An 11,755-nucleotide genomic window follows, 5' to 3' on the forward strand; every position below is an offset into this window, starting at 1 on the left:
CTCCTGGTGATTTTTGTTGTTTTAAGATTAAAATAAATTTAAAATTCACGAGGAATTTTTTTAAAGACAAGATGATGACGTGACTCATGCCATCATCAGTTTATTGTGTTGTATCATTTAACTTATATTTTAGACGTTACATAAACAGTATGCCATCCGTTTTAATCGGTAGTTCAATTGGTACCGTTACAATAGTTTAAGTAAACACTCGTGCGCGCAAATGTAACACTTGGAACGTTAACTTATTTTTTTCTATTTTTTTGGAAGTGAAGAGAAGTTATTTTGCATCTGAGTATTCAGCTCAGGTTTCAAGCGGCTCATGTGCAATGCCTCCTTAATTTTATGCAATGAGTTGTTTTGGCTGAGTCTAGAATCTTAAATCACTCAGCTGAACATTTTTGACCTAGAACTAGGAAGAGCACTCAACTGCTTGTGAACACGTTTTACGATTAAAATGAAATATCAAAATTTGAGTATTGAAAGGATGGAAGACAAGATTGGAAGGAGGAGAGCTAGAATGTTTATTGAGGAAGTCCAGGTTTAAATTGCAGCGCCTAAACACATTACTATTTATTTGCCTTTTTATCTAAAAGCGTTTGACTTCTTGCTTACCTCTCAGGCAAGGAAGTATCATTGCTGACTTGAAACTAACATTTAACGATTCTGTCGGAGAAAGTAGTGTAAATGCATTGCTGACACAGGCAGCGAATAGGGGAAAAATTGGTGATATGGAAGTTGAAGAGTTTATCGTTGGAAAAACTTTCTCAGGTTAGTTCTTTTGTCTTCGTCAATCGCTGCTGTTTTGAAGATCACGGCACTTTGCTTAGTTACTCTCCATTATCTGACAAAGCCAGATTTTTGGAGACACAGTTGATGACTTTGTACTTTGAAAGCTAACTTTTTGAAGTGTTTTGAACCAACTCAGAGTTTATCATTTCATCTCGCCGGCTTAACCGCATTTGGAATTACTGGGTCCGGGATTTCTTTTCCCTTAAAGACCCGTAATGATGAGTGAAAATGTGCTTGGGTGGCTAAGCATTTAAAACTGATTGAAATGAGGCTTTTTTTTTGGTATGTTTGTATGTATGTTTCAGAGCCAACTACAACTTCAGTACCACCCGAGGACTGTGGAACCTTCTTTGAGGGAGAAGATTGTAAAAAAGGTAGGGATTAATTTTTTTTTTCCAAAATCAACCTATTGTGTGAAAATATTATGTTAGTGATAGTGTTTAGTAGATTTTAGTGAAAGGGGAGATGGTCATGATCTCGGAGCGGAATCACGAAAGACAAGATTGGCATGTAAATTGTCAACTATTATTTTAATGATATAGCGTACTGATTGACCAATCACAGGGCGCGTATTTCATTTACCACGTTGGTGATTTCACTCAAAAAGACATTCACCGATTGTATAACAAGTTCAAATGATTGCAAGCTTATAACGTTTTCCAAAATTTTTTATGTTTTCCAAAATAGTACATTTTTGGATAAATCAATGGTTTTTCTCTGCATATTTTGCTAATCTCTTGAAAAATCAATAGTCAAATTTTGCGAATAAAAAATTAAAATGAATTCAAAATTTATGTTTTCCTCTGGAAGATTTAGTATTTCCGTAACAAAGTTTGTGTTAATGGTCAACTATGAAAATATGTATGAGGTAATTCGTCTAATCTGCAAACAGTCAGTCACTGGATGTTGCAGAAATTCTGCGTCCACTCATACATTGGATGTCTCAGAAATTCGGCAACCACTGATACACTGGATGTAGCAGAAATTCTGCAACCATTCATACACTGGGTGTTGCAGAAATTCAGCGACCTCATTTACAGGCTGTCGCAGAAATTCTGCGACCACTCATACATTGTGTGTCGCAGAAATTCTGCGACCACTCGTGCACTGGATGTCGTAGAAATTCTGCAACCACTCATGCAGAGAGTGTAGCAGAAATTCTGCTACTACTCATACACTGAGTGTGGCAGAAATTCTGCAACTACTCATACACTGGGTGTCGCAGAAATTCTGCGACACAATTTCAGTCCTTTGAACAATTTTAAAAGATTTGTATGTGTCATGAATAGAGCACAAATATATCATTTAAATCTTGCATTGACTTGCATTGAAATCACAAGGGAAATTAATTCTCAACTAACTAATGAAAGCCTTAGACCCTTCACTATCCAGAGGAAAAATGCTAAATTGACAGAATCACAGATTTTAATTAATATCTCCACCAATGTTTACAATAGGGAATTATGTTACATGTGTATCTCAATTAAAAGGGCAAAAATAAGCTTTTAGAAAAAGTGATCCTCGTTCTCAGTTGGCTGCAACTGCTTCCAAAATAAGAAAAATCAAACCGTGCAATGTTGCTCAATAAGTCACAAAATTATGAAAGGGAAAGTATGCGGTAGACCCACTCTACAAAGCCATTTTGAGGGCGCCATCTGGTTTTTTCCGGGTTCTACACTGAAAACAACAACGGACTCTAAAATCTGGTCAACTCTTGTCGCTGTTCTCCGCCATTTCTCGAAAATAATCGGTGTCGAATCTTTGAAAGATATTCCTTTGCTGGACCCTTTGGAGTATCACCTCCTGAGAGGAAACTTAAGGTATGAACAAACTGGTGCATCTCTAAGGGTTTATACATGACTCGTGATTAAGACCAAAATTAAATACGACGCGTGAATTTTACTGAAAGGTTAACGTTATTCGTAAATTTATGAAACTGTGTAAGGCGAGATTTGATATCCTGAAGTATACTTGAACCCTGAAGTTTTTGTTTTGATGTTGTTGTTTTTTTTCCCATTACGTGAAAACCTCAAGATTTCATTAAACCTTGCACACAAGATGAGAAATTACAAAATTTCCCTTTTATATCCGTGACGCGTGAACTGATTTTTCGAAAATTCGCCAGCAATACCTTACCGGTCCTCTTTCAGCTCGAATTATTTCCAACGAATTCCGAATTGCGTTCCAATTTGTTTCAGTAAACTCATGGCCAATGCTATTTTGGAAAACACAAAATAGTTTGGAAAGCGTTTGATATGATACACACTCTGTTTTCTGTACCTTGCGCTCACTGCGATGTCATCATGATAAAATTAGTGATCAGGTACCCTGGATGGTGTAGTGATGAGAGAGCCTGCCTGTGGCCTGGGTTTGATTCTCGGAAAGTCTTGATAGTTCCCATTCGACAAGCAGGTTTTATTGTGTTTGCTGTGTTCACATTCGACATCGAGGTATATAAAAAGTGTAATTCGAACAGCTAAAATTTCGGGAAATTTTTCAGCTAGTAGCCTCATTATTAATCCATAAGTTTTGATTTTAATCAAAGTTTCGAGCCTGTTTTGTTAACGTGACTATCGAGAAACCGGAACCAAGTTTCCTTTTTTTGTTAAAAGTTTCGTTCGCCCTCATTCTGGCGAGGATACTTCTCCTCGTTCTCCTTCCTCCAATCCCCACGTCAAACTCCAATTTGACCTGGAAACAAGGAATGGGAAGGGCTCCCATGCTCATATCCACTCGGAACTTGATCGAATTTGATAATCAATTTATCAATTTTCTTGTAAGATTTACTGGAGCTTATTACGTCCATTTTGAAATCACTGGTGGTCCTGGTCGGCGCGATTTATTTACGCATCGCACTATTGTTTGCTCTAAATCGCATCTTTTCCTAGTCAATAAGAAAGCTCTCCTAAAACGCAATGACCAATCAGATTTCATGGCTTGTTTAAAGTAACCAATCAAATCGCAACAAAATAAAAAAGGCAACAATGAATCATCTACAAACCAATCATTTAAAGTAACCAATTAAATCGCAACAAAATGAGAGGCAGCATTGAATCATTTACAAACCAGCTCAGTACTGCGTCAGTAGAATATTGGTTACATTTTGCGCTTCATAAACGGATGTAATAGAGCTGCAATTGAACTCCGTGTTGTGCAATCTTAGTTGTGATTTCAAATGACGGGTACGATTTCAGACCAAATTGCACCCCATTCACTTCAATTACAATTATAAACTGTGCTAGGCCATATAACTCCATGCTATTTATTCGTGATCTTTTCCAGCGAAGCCTGGTTTGATTGTACTCTGTGTGATTGGAGGTGTGGCAGTTTTGGCAATCATCGTAGCAATAATAGCTTACGGTTTGCACAAGAAAAAATCAAACGTTGCATCCTTTTCAAATGGTAAGCTTATCAGAATTCTTTTTTTTTTTTCTAGCGGTGATTTTTTTTATTTATTTACTTTTTACTTTTATCATCATTTCCTTTTAGTTCTGGCCTTATTGTTGATGATGTTTCTCTTTCTCTCTTTTTTTTTTTTTTGAGGGGGGGAGGGGACAGAGGAAAAGTTATACTTTTTTATTCCCTGGAGAAATAATTCGGTACCGGCAATCTGTTTGAGATTTGGAACAAAATGCCAGAAATCGGACAAACGTGAGTGTTCCTAAGGGGAAATTAGTTCTAATAAACTAACTGGGATAGAAACAGCTGGTAAAAATGGGTAAGAAATTGTTTTCTTTTCCGATTCGTTTGGGTTGTTCCACGATGCCGAAACTGTAATAATGGATGCCACAGAATTTTGAAAAATAATAATTAAAAAAAAAATGAAGGGAGAAAAAAAAAAGAAACAGATCAATTCTGTTCTGGAAGTAGAAATGACCGTTTTTGTTTTTGTTTTTGACTCGTAGGTAACTATACACCACGGGCCGCTCCAGACGGGTGAGACATTTGTTTTGGAAAATGATTTATAATGTATAGTTGCCGCAATGTTTGTTAAATACGCAGTACTGGTAAAAACTGAAATCGTCGTGCTCTTTTGTTATGTAAGCCTGCTAAAGCAAAGCAAGCGCTCCTTTAGGCCGTTAGCAAGATCACAGACTGCGATATATTTTAGGAGGCGTTTGATCAAAGGTTCCTCTTCATATTCGTACATACAAACAAACAAGTCAACACCCCCCCCCCCTTCCTCCCTCAAAAAAAAAGAAAAAGAAGATTGAGCGACGAGTTTAACGTAATAATCGTTTTAACGTAAGATTGAAGACCACCTTGGGTTAATTATCTCTATTTTTGGTCTTGTTTTTCTACCAACTTTCCCGTTCTTGACATTTTGGATTGAACTAAAATGTTAGGGAATTAGGGACTTTATTGTTGTGAGAAAGGAATGCTACAATTAAAAGAACGACGTAAACTTACAGGTACATGGTAACTTGTGATAGGGGCAGTCACCTTCGATATGGCTCCGGCCTTGGCTTTCTGTGAGATTCTTTGTCTATTTCGTAGCTTTTCTTGATATGAATTGTGAAAGTCAAATACAAATGAATCTTCTATATAGTCAATTTCCATAAATCTTCTATCCTAAGTCAGTAACATACGTGGACTTTTGACGACGACAAATTAATTTCACTAGTTTATATATATATATATATATATATATATATTATGGGAGGAAAAAAGGACGTAACTACGTTTCCCGAGAAGCCTGTTTCGTGAATCGCTTCACTCTTCAGGGGTTTAATTAAACCCCTGAATTAAACCCCTGAAGAGTGAAGCGATTCACGAAACAGGCTTGTCGGGAAACGTAGTTACGTCCTTTTTTCCTCCCATAATATTTATTCTGCTCTACTTCAACGTATTGAGCACTGTCCCACGCGAAAATCGACTCGCAAACTTCCTATATATATATATATATATATCAACTTGCCTCTTTTTGGTATGATAGCACTGCTGGTTCAGAAGAGAGGACTCTTCAAGGGAACAATTATGGAAATGTGAATTCAGGATACGAGTATGACAAAACGAATGGCCAGAACCACTCCACTGAAATGGTAACATTTAAGGGGACAAATCCAGCGCAGACTCCTGGGATTGCAATCAACGACTCCAGTATGACAAAGGTAAGGCAAGCTCAAAGTCATGTAGGTTCTACTTTTGTTGCCCTATGTACAGCACTAGTTACTTCAATCTCATATTCGTGAAAAAGTTAATCATAGTGGATCCTTTTTCGGTTTATTTTAGTTTTTTTTTGTGCCTGTGTGTGTTCTCCCACCTTGAACAACAATTATTTTAAGACTCGTATTTAAAATGCCGTAACTTTGCGGTGACCTACTTATGCCCACGTCTGGTACACTACTCAGGGATGTCATAAAGCCTCTACTGCACGCTTTTCACTCCGAAACTCATGTTTCATTCGTATTCAACTAAAACCTTAATTTGCAGTTCATTTTGCAACAAACGCATAAATTGAGCCATGAAATGAAAACGCATTAACTTACATCTAGCGCTAGTCTAGTTTAAAACAAGCCTGGAAAAGTTGTCGTGTCCGGAAAATTTAAGCAATCAATAATCAATGAATGAATCAACGTTGTGCAACCGCATATTACAATTCTCGTGAATGACTTTTAATGTTAACTAAACTTCACGCTGACTTTGAAAACTTAAAATGGCTAATGATAGTAGCCATCTTTAGATAATAAGATATGCGCAAGAATAACGCTTCTGTGGTCAGGATCGCCTATTCCCAATCAAGTAAGAAACTTTTTACTGAATTGAACCCAGTCTTCGCATCCAAGCAATAATCAGCTGGATACCAAGGCACAATAATGGCTTATTGGAATTAAGAGGATGACAATCACCGAAGCAGTCCAAAATGTGTGACTCAAAGCCCCTAAGCACACATTTCTGAAGATAAAATGCCAGATTGGAGCACAGTTCTTTCTATTCCAAAAGCTGGAGGACCTGTTCTTTTCGTAATGCACAACACAGAAAGAAGACGAGATTCAGAGCCAGCACATAGGGAGCAATTCATCTTGTGTTCACAATGCCACTCGACAAGATTCAAGATTTGTTATCCACTCATGATATAACTTCCGTCACTATTTAAAAAAAATTGTTGAACAAGAATGAAGATAACATGTAACAGCTCTAACTTAAGTTTTGAACCATTAGATTAGCAATAGTTTTTAAAAATTCGATTAAAGTTATGAAAATAAATTTTTTTAGTACTAAAGGTCAAAAATCTAAATTCAGAAAAGTGCACTGCCTATTTACTAAAAAATGCTGAATATTACATTTTAAGTACTATTGTCGGATTCAGATTTTATTCAGGGCCTACGTGAAATAAACTGTTGTTTCTTTCAGTTTGCTGCCTCAATATATTGATAAATACTAATTGCAGTCGAGAGTCATCAGCTAATTGTGAAGTCTTGAAGTGCAACATAACTATCCGCCAAAGAATCTAATAAAACCATGCGTTTTCATACATTGTTCATTTTCATTTGTGTTCTTACTTGATTTCCGTCAAAAACATATTACATTTACTGGTGACCTTTTGAGTTTTTAGGTTGGTGTCGTAGGATCGAAATAAAGAGCATTAAAGTTCAAGCCCGCTTGCTTTTAGCGTTGGGGTTATTTCAGAGCAGTTTGATCACAATTTTGGATTGGCACTCAATTATATTAAAGGATCACTCATTGCCAAAGGCTCTGTTTATTTTTACCCTTCCAAATTCTACAGAGAAGTGAGAATTGTCGTTAAATAGTGCAGGTGGTCACAGTTTATAATTAGGAAAGGAGTAGACTACAGAAAAGTTGGAAGATGAAGAAGGAAGATATATTCGTGTAGCTCGGGCTCAAGATAGAGAAGAATCGCACCCTTGACCTTTTTTTTTTTTTTTAACTGTTTGGTTACTCCTCTATTTAGTCCCAGGGTAAGAGGAAGACCTGCTAGACCCAGAAAACTTTAGAATCACTGATCGCTATAGCTGTGTTGCGAAAACCTTTTAGCCAAAGATGGCCGCCAGGGGTCATATTAGTCCAACTCTGTTTTATCTACAGAAAGCGCAACCTGGTGAAGGGATGTACGCTGATCTTGGGGAATTTTATCAGAAGGCACCCGCCCCTCCAACCACACCGGTTAAAATGCCTCCTGAATACGAGACAACAGAATATGCAGAAATAAGTCAATTCCTTCGCGGACCAGTCAAGACAGATGAAGAGAAGGAAGACGAATCAAATAATGACGGAAACTCGTCCCCCGACAAAGATTCATCCCCTGACAAAGGCGAAGATCCATCACCTGATATGGGCGATGCTGGTGACAGAAACAGTAGCGGACCGGTAGAATTTCTCGTGGACATTTAATGGAAGATGACAGTGGTAAGATGTTGGAATTTGCTTCTCTCTCAAGTATTTCAGAGCTCAGTATCGACGTAACCGTTCTCCTGAGGGATGTGTTAGCTATTCCAACATGAAGAGCACTTGTGCATCTGCTATAATAAACCATAGTTAAACTGTCGGCATTGCTGTCGTAGCGCCTGCAAAAATCGCAAACCTTGTCGAATTTCTGTCATTTTTTGCTTTTCAGCAGCCGCTTGCCTTCCTCAATGGGCTCGAATTTAGCAGTGTAAGCAAATGACGAAAGCAGAATGTCTTCATAGCTCAAATTATAACTTTACCTTTAGTTGCCTTTTGTATCTCGTTTCAAATTCATCACGTTAGCTCAAGAGAAAGAGTAATTGAAATTCAGACTTAGTTCATTTTGAATTACAACACACCTAACGTTTCGTACATTTTGGTTTATGTTGACGTCCATCTCCTTCACTTGTTTATTCATGTGTGATTGTTTACTTTTGAGCCGGCGTTTGTCGGTCTTACTGATGAATTGTCATTATTTACTTGAGGTTGTGGCTGAATTTATACCCTTACTGGTACAACAAACCACTTTATTCGATAATTAACTTATGATATTTTTTGTTTTGTTTTGTTTTTTGTTTGCTTGTTTGTTTGTTTGTGTGTTGTTGTTGTTGTTTTTTTTGGCATTAATTACTAAGTCGCAAGAGTGTTGTGAATCAGATAATTAACGTACTGTAGTCCTGATGTACCTTAGCTATAATGACCCATTCGCTCAGCGTTCTTCTTGAAAGAACAGACAACACTTGGCAACCGATAGCAGCAATAACTCAGGGTGGCCTTGTTTGTTCTATTTTGTTCTACCATGTTGCAATGAGAAACAGATTACATAACAATGAGGAGTAAACCACGAACAATTGTCAAATAGTCTTTATTCTTTAGAGTGCAGCTATTGTAATTCTTGTCTTTTATGAGGTTTTGAGTGGCTCATCTTTTCAAAATTGAAGAAATATTTTTTCTTTCGTAAGCAACTGTTGTTGGGCGTTGTTACTTCTTCTTACACATTGTATTTTCCTTGCAGTGAGCAAGAAAGACGAAGCCAGTTCTGGCTTGGCAGATAAGCAGTTAACTCTTAATAAACCGATCTTTAGAGTAATATTCGTACACCCTAGAAACAATTTTTAGAATTTAAAAATGTTCTTAAGTGGTTTAGCACGTTTGCATAATTTTTACTTTTTGCAGAAATGAAATGCATTTTGTAACTTAAGTTAAGTCATCAGTAACGTTATTTCGAAGCAATGATATAGATAAATGTTGGATAAGAAGGCACATTGTTTGTTAAAAGTGAGAAGTACTTGCCTTGAGTAGGAATAACTTAAAACTAATGATTAGAAATAAAAGGAAAAGAAAAAAAGGACGTGTTTGTCGAAGTAGCGAGATAGAGTCGGGTCCTAGATGGACAAACTGAACAATTTGACTATAAATCGCAACTAAATCTACCGAGGTAGTATCCATATACGAGGCATCGTCTGAGAAACCTTTCTTGAGCATACTGAGATATTTTCGTAGCATGTGAGTAAGTATTTTTCTAGGTTTAGAATCTAAGGGCTTCTGTCTTAGTTTCGTTTCGCTCCTTGTGTTCTTTTTTTTCAAGTAAACATCAAATTACATCTTTTTGCCAAATTTTAGCACACGAAAATAATTCAAGATTAGTGTTTGTAGAGTAACCACTCAACTGTGCGGTGTGTGGTGAAGTTTGAGTTTTAACGAGCAAGCTACTGTATGTTGCATTCCACTTCATTCACAACTTTAGTTCTCGCAAATCATTGTCTTTTTCATGTCTTAAACTTGATGTTTTATCTAGCGATATAAGTGTTTTAAATCTTGTGGGTCGAATAAAATCTTACATGGTTAATTTTCATTGGCAGTCCAGGCCACTAAAATTGTGATCGTAAAAATTTTGAGATAAAAGTAGCTTGAACTGATGGTATAATGTCAAAGGAATAATGCCACAACAAGATAAGGTCTAGTTTTAACGATAGCAATATAGAAATAGCTTATTGCATTTTAATAGGATATTTATAGCATTTATTTAATGAGTGTCGTAGGTATTATTTATTCAACTAGTCGCTAGGTGGTAATCATAATTTAGAAGGGAACACGACATAATTTTTTTTCATTTACGTAACAGTTAGATTATGAAAGCTCTCCATTTCTATAGCGTGATAGTTGATGAAGGAGAGGTCCAAATCCATTATCGTGCATAGTAAACGATATTGTTTTGGTATCAATGTACCAGTGGTTCAAACCTTAATAACAAGTTAAGCTTATGTTTTCATTGTAATTTGTTTGCATTCGCGCACCAAAAGGCTTCGAACTGTACTCACTATCTGTATATCATTTAACAGATAGCGAGTATTGTAACCGATCAGATTGCAACATTTGCGATGAAACAGCAATAAAATTATACTAAAATGTTCAAAGTCGTAACCCTTTTTTAGCTGTATAGTATTTGTGCATCGGCACGATAACATTTGTGGTAGTTAAAACATAATCATAATTATGATCATATAATGATATTATCCATTTTTAGCAGTTTTCTCGGTGAATGATTTTTAATCCTAAGAGGAAATTATAAAGAAACTTACTGGTCGACGATTAAACATCTTTACAGCGTGGTGTGTTTCAAAAAATATATCAGAAGTATTGTTAATTCGTTAAACATCGAAGTAAGTATATTTAGCTGATTTTGTATCATTAAACTTGAGATTCGTCAATTAATTAAAGCAGTTTAAATGCATCTTTTTATGTTTATTTGTTGAGGGTTTTGGCATAGATGCTGTACCTTTTAAATGTGACCTGTGGGTCTGTAATTGTTGTTAAGCTCAGCACTGGCCATTGACTTCGTTTTTTTTGGTTATTATTTTGCATGCCTGTGTTCTTCGCAGAGCGTGAGTTAACCCTTGGACCCAAAGAGTGACAACCATTTAATTTCTCTTTGAAATATCACCTTTAACCACACAATAGAACACGAGAGGAAAGGAAAAGGAAGTGATTGGTTAAAAAATTCTCCTTTTCAGCACCATAGGTAATGTATAGAGCACAGCATAGAGACTATGCATACTGATGTTCGAGTATAAACGGTGACGAGTGAGGGGTTTTGAATATATGTTCAACTTTTAAGGAGGTGACATTTTGATAAAATTGAGTCTTTCATCAATCTTTTTGTTGCCTGTTTCAGATTTCACAGGCTCCGCATCTTGAGATTGTTTTTTTCCACCCTTCATTTCAAAAATAGTACGCGCAGTTACCAAAAGTAAGGAATTTTTTTAACTGTGGAGAAAGGGCCGTGTTAACTATTTAATTCCCGAGTGGCTAGTATCCAATTTCCACTCACGATATCGCCGTTGAATCCCAAGGAGGCTGTGTAGTTAGGGCGCTGGTCTTGTGTCTGGTGGTTTCGGGCTCTAGACTCCTGGCCCTCCATCCTGCCACTCACTGGATTTGTTCTCGGTTGCCCCAAGTTCAACTCCTTGGCTGCACTTTGTACACATGTACAGCCAACTGGCCTGCCTCCTTCCCGTTGGGGTTTTTTTAAATCAGCACGGTTCGTTTGCTTCCAATT

General features: G+C 36.8%; 1 protein-coding gene across 1 annotated transcript in view; it reads left to right on the top strand.

Annotated features, from left to right (window-relative positions):
* The window catches only part of LOC113684745 (hemicentin-2-like), a 31,583-nt gene extending 20,653 nt beyond the window's left edge, over positions 1-10,930 (top strand). The window contains exons 19-25 of the mRNA XM_089208936.1: positions 620-768; positions 1,095-1,163; positions 4,072-4,191; positions 4,695-4,725; positions 5,726-5,900; positions 7,837-8,157; positions 9,212-10,930. Coding sequence (XP_089065062.1) covers positions 620-768; positions 1,095-1,163; positions 4,072-4,191; positions 4,695-4,725; positions 5,726-5,900; positions 7,837-8,142 — 850 coding nt within the window. The 3' untranslated portion in view covers positions 8,143-8,157; positions 9,212-10,930. The remainder of the gene's footprint in view (positions 1-619; positions 769-1,094; positions 1,164-4,071; positions 4,192-4,694; positions 4,726-5,725; positions 5,901-7,836; positions 8,158-9,211) is intronic.
* Positions 10,931-11,755: the final 825 nt, after the last annotated feature.

Source organism: Pocillopora damicornis, chromosome 6 (assembly GCF_964200805.1).
Source record: "Pocillopora damicornis chromosome 6, jaPocDami1.2, whole genome shotgun sequence".
In the NCBI taxonomy this organism is placed as follows: Eukaryota; Metazoa; Cnidaria; class Anthozoa; order Scleractinia; family Pocilloporidae; genus Pocillopora; species Pocillopora damicornis.